This window comes from Melanerpes formicivorus, unplaced genomic scaffold (assembly GCF_026170545.1).
Source record: "Melanerpes formicivorus ecotype bairdi unplaced genomic scaffold, bMelFor1.0.p_v2 SCAF_2, whole genome shotgun sequence".
Taxonomy (NCBI): Eukaryota; Metazoa; Chordata; class Aves; order Piciformes; family Picidae; genus Melanerpes; species Melanerpes formicivorus.
Window position 1 is genome coordinate 39,275,075 of NW_027142354.1, and position 13,244 is coordinate 39,288,318.

At 45.0% G+C, this 13,244-nt stretch overlaps 1 protein-coding gene across 2 annotated transcripts in view; it reads left to right on the top strand.

The window, feature by feature from the left end:
- Positions 1-6,011: 6,011 nt before the first annotated feature.
- ZFAND3 (zinc finger AN1-type containing 3) overlaps positions 6,012-13,244 on the top strand; it is a 163,999-nt gene continuing 156,766 nt past the window's right edge. Inside the window, exon 1 of one of the 2 annotated variants that reach the window (XM_068157530.1) lies at positions 6,012-6,164. In XM_068157530.1, coding sequence (XP_068013631.1) covers positions 6,094-6,164 — 71 coding nt within the window. In that variant the 5' untranslated portion in view covers positions 6,012-6,093. The remainder of the gene's footprint in view (positions 6,165-13,244) is intronic. The other variant, XM_068157538.1, reaches the window with a different exon arrangement.

The window sequence follows — 13,244 nt, forward strand, 5'->3', positions numbered from 1 at the left end:
AATAGAAGGGGGGTTGCTGCTGCAGTATATTAACCGTGAAGGCTGTAAGGCACTTCTTGTGCACCTGGCATGGCAAGAGACTAATGCTTGTTGCTGGCAGGATGCCATGTGGTCTCTTGATGGCTGATCTGGCTCCAGTAGGATGGTGGGATGTACAAAGCACTTCTGTGAAGGGCTTTTGCGTCTTCCTGGGTAAACTGAGAGGCAAGGCACAAATTCCAGTAGCAAGGGGAAGTGAGGCTTGGCTCCTAAGGCTCGTGGCTTCTCAGGCTTGCAGTAGAATACAGAATGAATCAGGTTGGAAAAGATCTTTGAGATAGAGTCCAGCCTATCATCCAACACCATCTAATCAAATAAACCATGGCACTAAGTACCCTGTCCAGCCTCTTCCTAAACATCTCCAGTGATGGTGACTCCACCACCTCCCTGGGCAGCCCATTCCAATGGCCAATCACTCTCTCTGTGTAGAATTTCTTCCCAACATCCAGACTAAACCTCCCCTGGTGCAGCTTGAGACTGTGTCCTCTTGTTCTATCACAGGTTGCCTGGGAGAAGAGACCAACCCCCACCTGGCTATAACCTCCCATCAGGTAGTTGTAGAGAGCAAGAAGGTCTCCCCTGAGCCTCCTCTTCTCCAGGCTAAGCAATCCCAGCTCGCTCAGCCTCTCCTCATAGGGCTTGTGCTCCAAACACCTCCCCAGCTTTGTTGCCCTTCTCTGGACACATTCCAGCAACTCATCATCTTAAACTGAGGGGCCCAGAACTGGACACAGGACTCAAGGTGTGGCCTAAGCAGTGCAGTGTACAGGGGCAGAATGACCTCCCTGCTCCTGCTGGCCACACTGTTCCTGATACAGGCCAGAATGCCATTGGCCTTCTTGGCCACCTGGGCACACTGCTGGCTCATGTTTAGGCAGCTGTCAATCAGCATCCCCAGGTCTCTTTCTGTTTGGGAGCTCTCCAGCCATTCTGACCCCAGGCTGTAGCTCTGCATGGGGTTGTTGTGGCCAGTGTGTAGAACCCAGCACCTAGATGTGTTAAATCTCATGCCTTTGGACTCTGCCCATCTGTCCAGCCTGTCAAGGTCTCTCTGCAGAGCTCTCTCTACCCTCTATCAGATCAACACCTGCTCCCAACTTGGTGTCATCTGCAAACTTACTAATGGTGGGCTCAATCCCTCATCCAGATCATCAATAAAGATATTGAACAGGATTGGGCCCAGAACTGATCTCTGGGGGACACCACTAATGACTGGCTGCCAGCTGGATGTGGCACCATTTTCCACCACTCTCTGGGCCTGGCCCTCCAGCCAGTTCCTAACCCAGCACAGAGTGCTGCTGTCCAAGCCACGGGCTGACAGCTTGGCCAGGAGTTTGCTGTGGGGAATGGCATCAAGGGCCTTGCTGAAGTCCAGGTAGACCACATCCACAGCCTTGTCTACATCAATCAGGCAGTCACCTGATCATAGAAGGAAATCAGATTGGTGAGGCAGGACCTGCCCTTCCTAAATCCATGCTGGCTGGGCCTGATCCCTTGGCAGTAAGCAGGGCTTGTAGGGCTTGTGTCTTCTATCCCAGGTCTTGGACAAGGTGACTCACGGCAAGGTGAGTCGAAGCAGGCCAGTCCAGGCAAAGGCAAATTCAGGCAAGGCGAGTCCAAGTAGGCAAGGCAAGGCAAATACAATTCAGTTTGTATTTATCACTTGCCTGAGATTCAATTGGGCCAATAGGGTAACTGAACCCAGCAAAAAATTACCCAATGAAATGGGACTCTGCCAGGCTGTGGCCGTAAAAGGCAGGGACACAGGTCTGGTCTGGGAGAAGCAGTGGCCAGTAGACATGCTGTCACTCCAAAAGGAGACTTGTTTACCAGACTCCTTGGTGCCCGTTCTTTTGTCCCTTTTCCTGTGTTACCCCAACTCCTGCAGGGAGGAGCGGGGAGAGTGGGACCATGTCTAGACATTCCAGAACCTGTCTGGGTTTGTGCTGGGCCCATTTGACCCTACCACCACAGTCCCTTCCAACCCTTACCATTCTGTGATTCTGTAATTGCCTCCGAGCTACTCTTATCATTCCTGAAAAAGAAACTGAGGCACAGAGAGACTTAAAAACAACCAGAATGTCAAAGTTCTGACTCCAAATTCAGTGCTGTACTTACTTAAACTTGTCCTTTCATTTTCATAGGTATGTTTTATGCTTAGAAAAAAAAAAGCTATGAAAGCCTTCTAATCTACATGATTTATAAATTGCTAATTCACAGCTGGTTAATTTTGTCTTTTGTATGCTTTGACAACACAACCAATGCTGAGGTAAGATGAACTCAGCTTGCCTTCTTTAATCTGGAGACATCCTTCAATCAGCAAAGAAAACCACAGTCAGATTTCTTAAGGCCCAAGCTAGAGGCAAAGGTGTGGGCTCTTCTGTCTTCAGACTGTTCGCACTGACACCTAATTTAAACTAAATGAATAAGCAAGTCTTGAGGCATTCAGCTGAATGCCACCCTGCTGTGCCAGGTGCATACAAAAACTAAAATATGTGTTACAAATACAGAAAATGAGATGAGCTACACATCAAAGAATGAGCATTTGAAAGTCTGGCAGCCTCGGTCCCAATTCAGCCAGTCTTTGGCACGGTTCAGTTGCTGGGGTCATATCTGTGTCGCTGACTAGCAAGTGATGCAGGTTAGTGTCTTCATGATTTGTAGCAAATCATTGTAATTGTTCACCTTTATCATTAGCTATGACTAGACCTGAGACATGTCCTCTCCATTGCCCTTTCCCACATGCTCATTTTATTTTTTAGCCTCAATACAGAGTTTAATAAGAACAGTCTTCCAAAAGAAAAGATTTCACTAATAATAACTAGCTATTGGATTGGAGTAAAAAGTGATTATTTCAATCAGTTCAGGAGTCAATATTATCATTTGATGGTAATTTAGATGTCAAGGTGAGAGGGAAGATGTACAATACTTGTGACATATTCCACCTGCTCCACTTTACAGTTGTGCACATGTATCTCAATCAGGTAATCATGTTTATATGAAAATAAACAACCCCAAATGTTCTGATTATATATACAGGCATGAACTTTCCTCATGTGTCTGGGGACAAAACCCAAAAGTACTTGAGATACAGTGATATTTAATCACCACTTCTAAATATGGTGGAATTTTGCTTCCTGATCCTGTGAGGTCTCTGGTTGTTTAGCCTGGAGAAGAGGAGGCTCAGGGGAGACCTTATTGCTGTCTACAACTGCCTGAAGGGAGGTTGTAGCCAGGTGGGGGTTGGGCTCTTCTCCCAGGCAACCAGCACTAGAGCAAGAGGACACAGTCTCAAGCTGCACCAGGGGAAGTTTAGACTGGATGTCAGAAGAAATTCTTCACAGAGAGAGTGATTGGCCATTGGAATGTGCTGCCCAGGGAGGTGGTGGAGTCACCATCACTGGAGGTGTTTAGGAGGAGACTGGATGGGGTGCTTGTTGCCATGGTTTAGTTGATTAGATGGTGTTGGATGATAGATTGAATGTGATCTCGAAGGTCTTTTCCAACCTGGTCTGGTCTATTCTATTCTATGCTATGCCATGCTATTCTATTCTACCTCACTAGGGCATTAGTACTAGGCAGAATTAGAGTTGTTCAGTCTCCTCACCATCATTCTTAAATTGTGTTTGCTTTTTATAAGAACATGATCTCTAAAATCATGTTTTACTTATGTTTAACTTTGGAGTGAATTACCACACCCCTGTTGGGTTGGTAAAAATCTGCATTGCCTGGAAAACTAGAATTTTTACATTATCCCAACATAAATTCACAAAAATCAGTAAATTAATTTGAAATTACACAACAGTACTGAGCAAGAAAACCTGAATGTTTCTCCACATTTTTAATACTTGAAAACTGACTCAATGTGAGTTCACTGTAACAGCAAGTAAGGACATACAAACTATCGAATCTTCAAAACCCCAGTAGGCACTGCCTGTCTGAGGGGAGGTTACAGCATCCAGCAGCAGTATAGGTAGCCAGCACACAAGACATGATTTTAATTCTCAGTTGACTTGCTGGCTTAAAAGGATGAGTTACTGAGGCTAGGCCTATTTTGTTCAGGTACTCACTTCTCTTAGTACATTTAGCAATGCTTCCTCAGTAGTTAGGGTTCTCAGAAAGCTGTGCCAAGAGGAAGCACTCATGCTTTGGTGCAGCCACATTTTAAAGAGGAATGACAGCTGGACCAGTTAATATGAATGAAAACTCTCAACACATGTACCATCTCCATTGTATCACATCTTAGGACTCAACATTTTTATTGCATTTGAAGAGCAGGTTGAGCTACCAAAGCATTAACTGTTGCTTGACACTTCAGCGGGGTGTTATGTAATATCAGACTGTATCAAGTTTGATACAGCAACCAGTACTAGTAAAATCTGTCACAAACCACTCTGCAATAGAATCCTGTTTACTTTACTCCAATGACTTCAATTAAATCCCAACTTTTCATCAAGAAGTTTGAAGTAGGCGTGCACATGGATGCCATTACTGTTTTTCTCTGCCATGAATTTGATATAAAATTCTTTAATGAGGTTGCATATTAATCTCAAAACGTTGTTAGTAGAATTCACTAGTTGCTCACAAAGACCTGCATACACCGAGCTTTGTTAGGGTTCATAGAACGGCTTAGGTTGGAAGGGATAATAGAGAGCATCTACTCCAACTTTCAACAAACTCGGCTTTAAAGGTAAAGCGCAAATTGAAGGATAAGCTGGGTAACAGCACTTCAAGAATACATCAAAATTCCACCTTCAGTACTGCCACATCAGCATTTGCCCACACAGCACTTGTCACTCAGACCACAAAGCAATTTCTAGGAGGGGGTCAGTGATATTTTCACTTCCCCTTGCGGGTCTTTCTCTGGGGCCAGAACACAGGGACCAAGGTGGCCCGCTTTCTCTCGGCTTCAGCCAACCCCTAGCTCAGTGTCCTGAGACAGTAAGTTTTGTTTACCACAGGCAAAGAAATCCCTGCATACGTTAGGCACCTAACCGATTTTATTTAGTACCGAAGAAAACAGGACAAACACCCACAGAATACGTAGTAAAGTGGGAGCGACACCCTCACGGCCCTCACAGCACTCCCCGACCTCCATGCCTCCCTCCCAGGTCGAGGCAGCAAGGCTTTCCATGGAAGCCAACGCAGCCACTGGGAAAACAGTCTGGCGCCATCGCCGCTGGGGTACCACACGGGCGGCCACCCATCCCGGACACATCCCAAGCGCGCACTTGGCAATCCACCCCCCCGGCACACTGGCTGACAACGACCATCTCCGGAGGCTCAAACAAGTCCGGACCCGGGAGAACTAGGGGGTGGGGGGTGGCGTGCAGACCCACCGACCACCGGTGACCCTGGGCAGTGTGAATACGGCCCCCGGAGACACTCTCGCCATCAACCAACTTCCGCGTCGAAGACGCACCCCGCATGCGCCACCAACGTCAGCACCTCCACCCAACTCGTCTTCTCTGGCTGTACCACTATGCGCCTAACGTGAGGGTAGAGACACAAGTGGCCAACGGCTTCGGGTAGCTCTTGCAAGCCTCAGACGCACCTAAGCCTCCGTATAGAGCAGATGTTCCCTTCTCAAGACTAGGGAGGCTTTGTGGACTTGCTTCTTTCCTAGTTCCCGGCCCTGATCTAAGCCAATCCCCCCGAGGTTGAGCTATGGTGTATGCCATTCCCAGCTGATCCGGTGTGCTGGCGAAACCATCCCGCTCAGGACAGGGGGAGGCAAGGCGCCGGAGGGAGGGGGAAACACGCATTGTTGAGTCAGGGGCCAGGTGGTGGGGGAGGGTGGGCGCGCCCCACTGTGACAAGCGGGGTCGTCACAGAAACCGAGGGGCAGAGAGGGTAGTCGCAGAGAGCTCTGCGCCGCGTCCCCGTTCCCCTGGGGGCCCGGCCGGTAGGGTGCGGCCACCCCTCTCCCGCTCCCTCCCCTCCACAGCCTCCCTAGTGGTCGCGTCCGGCTCCAGCTGACCGGCCTGGAATCCCGGCTGGGAGCCCCGCGCCCCCCCGCCCACCGCTCCCGCCGCCCAGCGCACCGGCCCCGCCATGGGAGACGCCGGCAGCGAGCGCAGCAAAGCGCCCAGCCTGCCACCGCGCTGCCCCTGCGGCTTCTGGGGGTAAGTCAGGGCCGAGGACGAGGCGGGGGCTGGGTTGCAGCTGGCTCGGCCCGGCCTGGCCCGGCGCGGGGAGGGGGGCGGGTAGCGCGGCGAAGGGCGAGGCAGTGGGGGGCCTCGACCAGGCGGGGGCAGGGCCCCGGGCCTGGTCTGGTCAGGCTTAATGGAGAGGTCGGCCGGGGCGCCGGTCCAGACCGTATTCTGGGACTCGGGCCTCTCATGGGGGTGCCCATCCTGGGGTGCGGGCGGCCGCTGGTCCCTTCTGGGCGGGTCGCAGTGGGTGCCCAGTCGGGGAGAGGGGTGTCCCCCCCGGTTTTCCTGCTTGTGGTGGGGTGTGGGGCGTCCCGGAGGGCCCAGGCTAGGCTGGCAGCCGTTTCTGGCTTAGAGACAGTGGGTGACCGGGGGGGAGGTGGCTGCGTTCCTCCCGGACGCGCTGTTGGCCGGGACACACGGACGGCCTGGCTGCGAGCGGCAGCCCCGCAGCCTCCCCCGCCGCTCGGGCACCTCGGCGGGGGTAGGCCTGCTCGCTTCCACAGACGCGCAGGTTTCCTGGAGCGGCTGCTCCTCTGGGGCTGCGGGGTGGCAGTCGTCTGCGGGCTGTGCTCCTGGGCCTGCCTTTAGCTTCTCAGAGGCGCAGATGAGTAATGCGGGCCCTTGGCTGCCCGGCTTGGTGTCCAGGAGCTGGGTGCCCGACACATCCCGGCCCTCCACCGGGCAACGGGAAGCTGTCGTTGCTATAAATGCAGGTCAGCGTAGGGCAGCATAACTAATGAAGGGGAAAGGATAAGGACAAAAATACGCTTCTTTCCCCAGCTCTTTGAAGGCAGGGGGGCTGATAACAGATAAGGTTCTTGTTAGCTGTTGGCTGATCCTTTTTTAGAAAGAAGTCAGGTCATTCCTGTTAGCCAGAGGTAGGAAAAAACAAAAAAAAAAGTAAGCCTTGTTCCTTTGTAAACTCCTCTACTGCTTTACCACCTGCCTCTGTGATCGTGTCTTCTGAGGACGTTGCAGTTACTGATTTATTTTATTTTATTGTAAATTAGACGTATCAGGGCAGACGGTGTACTTGCAGATACACGTGATGATAAAGTGTATCACAGGGACATTAGTCCCTAATGTTCTTCTTTATGGAAAATTCAAAAAATATGTGATTAAATAGACTTTTGAGGACCCACCTGAGATTTACATTTGTCTGTGATTGTACCTTCTTCAGATTTATGTCATACGATTTAAGATACTCTGGGGAAAGGGAGGCTGGGAAGAGGTGCATTAAGAGTGATTTAGTGATGTCACTGTGCATTTGGTTGGTTTATTGGAGTGGCAGGATTTAAAATGAAATCACACTTTTGAGTTATGACAGAAGCCTGAACTGCAACAAATGCCATGGCCCTGCTGGGAGTGATCTTGAAAGACAGATTATAAATATACAGTAAATGATTTTATTAATTTTCCTTTTGTCAGGCTCCCATCTTTGGGCCTGATATTTTCTGTAACGTAGCAGAAATCAAGGTACTGCTTTTCTAGTGTAGCATACTGATTACTGTAACATGATTCGGATGCAAAAGGAGAGTTGCAGGAAAATAGAAAATTAACTTTTTCTTTGGTCTGAACTTCTTGGCTAGTTCAGTGTGATGCTTTAGCAATGACAGGAGGCTCTCGAGAAAACCTATTGCCTTTAATGGTGTTACTTTTTTTTCCTCTTTTTTATCATACATTTCCTTTGCACAAACACGTGTGCTTTTTTTTTCCCACCTCGATGTGTCATGCATGCATTATTGTTTCTTGCAAGATATTTTTGAAAGACAGCACTGTGAAAAAAAACCTTGCTTCATCCACTAATACAGTGAATAAATTAATCTGTTTTTTCAGTTTAAGCATCTGCCCAGTGCCTTTCAATACACCGTGGGAAACTGTGTATCTAGTTTTTCACTTAAAAAAACTCCACAAACAAAACCCAGCAAACCCCAAACCTGTGCAGTCACCTTCCAGAGTGTTAACAGTTTGTTGTACTTCTCAATTCTGAAGAAACCTTCTTGTCCTTACTTATTTTTTATTCTTGCCCTTATTTGCAAGGGCTTGAAAAAATGATCAGCTGGTAAATCTATGTAGACATGCCCTTCTAGTGAAGTTGCATTGGTAGGAGTACTTGAGGGGTCACAGGTTTATATCAGCTTTCTGTTGAAAGTAAATCATGATGGCAAAAAGATATGCATCTGAAGCTAGAATTCTTCTCTAGGTGTCAGCTAGGGTTACTAGCAGAAACATGCCTTTGGATGGAGTCTTGTCTGTGATTTTTGTGTCACTTTGGTAGGTCTGTCAAGTCATGTTTTGAAATAGCAGGGCCATATTGGCTCTTTATCTCCAGAATATTTAAGGCTATGAAGAGTTCTGAAACATTTAGTTTAATATAGTAGTTTCTATGAAATTTGTAAGTAATGTAGAGGAATAGTGTGGCTTTGTTTCCCAGTCACCATTGGTCTAATGGTTGAGAAACATAGAATTGTTAGGGTTGATAGTGACCTCAAGGATCATTTAGTTCCAACCCCCCTGCCATGGGCAGAGACACCTCACACTAGATCAGATTGCCCAGAGTTACATCCAGCCTGTCCTTAAAAACCTCCAGGGATGGGGCTTCTGCCACCTCCCTGGGCAACCTGTTCCAGTGTCTCACCACCCTCATGGTGAAGAATTTCTTCCTAATATCCAATCTGAATCTACCCATTTCTATTTTTTTTTTCCCATTCCCCCTAGTCCTATCATTACCTGACACCCTAAAAATCCTTTCATGGTGGTTGTTGGGTGAGTCCAAACCGTGTGGGTAGCAGAACAACTGGGGTCAGTGAGTCAGATAATAAGGTCTAGATTTTGCCAATTGTAAAAGTTGTGGTGTTTTTTTTTTTTCATTATTATTATTCATATTATGTAATATTTAGCCAGGACTGTTTACAGTAACATGTCCACTTTCTTCAGTGACCCACAAAGATAAGAAGTCCTACAGAAAGTACTGGAAGAAGCATTAAAATTGAAGTAATTTGTGGATTTCTGGGCTAAAACTTGGCTATTGGTGAGCAAGGACAGAAGTAGCTCCTGTGATGCATGTGGATAGCAGTGGCATGCAAAGAGAGTACAGGAGAAAATGGGTATATATTACTGTATTAAAGTTGGAAGGGTTCTTGTTTTAAAAGGCTGGGGTTTATATTAGGAATTCAGATCCTGTAGGTTTCAAGAATTTCTAGTGACTGCAGAACTACTAAACTCTTGATGTTTTAAGATCTGAGAGACTGAAAAATGGGCTGCTGAAAGAAAAGACTAAGACTGTTCAGAACTTCTGAAACATTTGCTTAAGGTCAATGGCTAATGTTTGCTTTCCTTTTGTTGAAGATCATGGAATCTGTCCTTAAGTCTTCTGCAGACTTGCCCTTTTTAGAATGTCCAAGCTGTCAGTTTTACTCAAAGTTCAAATGGACCACTGAGATCTTTAAGTTTTACAGAATTATTTCAGTTACCTGGATAATCTGAATCGGGAAACCTCATCTCTCTTCATCTTATTTATGAAGAATTCACAGAACTTACTGTTTGGAAATACCTTGCTTGCCATTCTTCCTATTTTTATGTCTTCAACTTCAGTCAGTTATAAATATCTTGGTTTTTATTAGAGTAGTCTTAGTGTACGAAGAGTGGGAAGGGTGCAGTATGTAAGTTGATATTTCGGGTTACTTCATCTAGAATTAGTGCTGTGCTTAACTTCTTATGATATGGAAAAAAATTGCTTTTCCTTTTTAACAGACCATGTAATGTTGTTTCATAAACCTGAAAGTTTGTGAAACTTAGATTTTACAACCTATATACAATTCTAAACCTTAAGTTAATAAATACGTGAAAATACCACTATCTGTATATATTCCAATTAAGCCATTTTGCATATTAGAGGTGAGGCACGATCCTTTAATGAGCTACATGGTGGCAGTTCCCCATTGGATTTTAAAGGACTCCACAAAGGTTTTACTTGTGTAGAGCTCATCAAAGGTCTGGGGCTTTTGCTATTAAATAGTTACATGCATAAGTGAGACTTGTAAGATTAAAATACTCCTTGGCTGTTAGAAGCATATACTGTGAAGATGTATTTCAGAGAGGTTAATGCTTTTACAATTTGTGCTGTAGTGATTACTGCTTATTTTTCTTATGGTCCAGACATACTTTTGAATTCAGAGCCTTAGAAACAGAAAAGGCGGAAATATGTGAATGGATGTAAAACAAATTAATGGATGTAAAACAAATTAATTCCATTCTTGAAATGGTGGCAGCCAGCGGGAAGTTGATTGAAAACACAGTATGATTAGTTTCATCTCATCTTATTTCTGGCAAATATAAGGTGCTATAGTCAGCTAAAACTGATGGCAGTATCGTTTGAGAACATGCCAGCAGGGTTTTGGAGGATGTTACCATTTGTTCTGCCTTTCTCTGACACTGCATGCATCATATGTTACGATGAGACACTCTGCCCCAAGCATTCTGTGCAGGCCCAATCCAAAGTTTATTTCTGAGTCTGGATTTTCCAGTTGCTTATGTTATTGCCAGGTCCCTGCCATGCCAATCCTTCTGTCTTCTCAGTTTTGTTTGCTAAAATTAAACATTTGATCAAACAGTGAATCATTTGATGTAAGCATGATTAGTTTGTGACTTTATATCATCAAAGTTTGCTTTTAGTTTCTAAACAAATAATGACTATGAATGTGTATATATATGTGTATACACATACACACATGTATGTGCATGCTATTAAGAAGACTATTCTCTGCTTAGTCTTTTCCTTCCTGTCTTTTTTTGGTCATTACAGCTGTTCACTCCATGGGAACTTTGAGTGACTATCCTTTTAATAAATATTTAGTTATCTCATAGGTTTTGTAGGTCATCATGAATGGATATTGGCTTCATAAACCTACTTCTCATTTAGTAATTGTTGAATCTTCATATAGGTGCTCTTTAATGAGGCTTAAGTAAACTGTTGAAATACATACCTTTCCCTCTGAGAATTAGCTGTCACTGGACTTGGATCATGTGGTTCTTTAGCCAGGCTTTCGCTTACTGGAGCATTGGATCACATGCTAGAATAAGCCATGTCAGTTTATGCAAGACCATATATATGCTACCAAATAGGTTATTGTTTATTAGATCTCAGTGTTAACTAAGGTCCTGAGTGAATGGTGAGCTGTGAGCATGAAATGAATTGCTTTTGGATAGCTGTGGATGGGTATTGCTTTCTGAGAGGCAGGTTTTCTCTGCAGTTAGTGTGTGATGATCAGAAATGTCAGTTCTTCCCTCTGAAGTGATAAATTGATTTAAATCAATAAATTAACAACACTTAGGTTTTATGAAGGTTAATGCTACAAGACCTAAGCCATTTTTTTGTGAGTAAAGTAAAAGCTTGTTTGCTTTTATTTATTGCAAATATTTGTAGGCTATTGATCACACGAAACTGCAGTTGGTTGGAAACACATAATTTGCCTACTGTGGTCTTTGTTTTGCTTAAAAATACTTGAATATTGTGCTTTCTTATGTTATGCAGCCACAAGGATGATCCAAGGGCTGGAACACTTCCACTATGAGGATAGGCTGAGGGAGCTGGGCTTGTTCAGCCTAAAGAGGAGAAGACTCTGGGGAGACGTAGCAGCTGCCTTCCAATCCCTGAAAGGAGCCTACAGGAAAGCTGGAGAGGGATTTCTTATAAGGGTGTCTAGCAATAGGACAAAGTGGGATGGTTTTATGCTGAGGGAGATTAGGTTTAGACTAGATTTTAGGGAGAATTTCTTCAGTATGAGGGTGGTGAGACTCTGGAATAGGTTGCCCAGAGTGGCAGTGGATGTCCCCTCCCTGGAGGGATTCAAGGCCGGGTTGGATGAGGCCTTCAGCAACCAAGTCTAGTTGAGAGGTGTCCCTGCCCATGGGACAAGCAAGAAGCAAACAAGAATCATAGAACAGCTTAAATTGGAAGGCACCTTGATCATCTACTCTAACCTCCCTGCCCATGGCCTTCCAATTTAAGCTATTCTATGATTCTTAGGAAGTGCTACAGAGGATGGTAGCAGGCATTGGACAAACACTGGAATTTTATACTTGGGTCTTAATTTTGGAAAATATTGAGAATTATGAGACATGGAGAAACTTCTGTCTGAGAAGAAAGTGGTGGTAGTGGTGCAGAATTGAACTTTGTCATGTTCCCTGCTTGAATAAGAATGTGCAGAATGGAGAGTCATAAATTGTGAGGTTTTTGTGATTTCACTCAGTCATAGTAGAACTAGAAGAACAGCTCAACTAAATTGGAAAGAGAGATGTTCTTCTAATTTTTTTGTATAGTGAGCAATTGCCTCTTGCAACGCTGGTTGTGAGGTACCGCATTTTGGATCATGACTAAGTTTTCTGTTTGCTGCAGAGCTTACATTTAGGAGTAGAGGTTATTGGCACTCAAAGTAAAAGCAGATGAACTGGATTTATTACTTTAACTGTAATAAGCTCTTTTCTAGGAATGTGAAAACAATACTTTCTTTAGCAGTATTTAATAGAATTGACAAAACAGAGAGAAGATTTTTGTTACTTAATGAAAAACAGCTGTTCTGGATCAGACCAAAGATGCATCCAGCCCTGTTTCTGTTTTGAGTGATAAGTGATGCCGAGTGAATAAGCATAAGGACAGAGCAAGCATGCAGTGATGCTTATCTTGGTATACCTCCTTTGCTTCTGGCAGTCTGACATAAGGTTGTCATCTGTTTTATAGATTTATGGTTTAGCAGGTTTTACCTATTTTTTTTATGAATTTGTGTAACGACTTGATGAATCCATGTGTATTCTTGACCCTCACAAGATCCTGCAGCAAGTAGTTCCATAATTTAACCATTCTCTTTCTGGGGAAAGAAAAAAAAAAAAAAGGCAATTGATTCTGTTTCTTTTAATGTTGCTGTGTGATAATTCTAAGAATTTAATAAATTCAGACAGCTGGTGTATGAGGGTGTTTGGTTTAATACAATCCAGAAATAGGCTTGCTTGATTAAAAAGGTCTGTTCACTTCTCCAGTGAAGCCAGAATTTG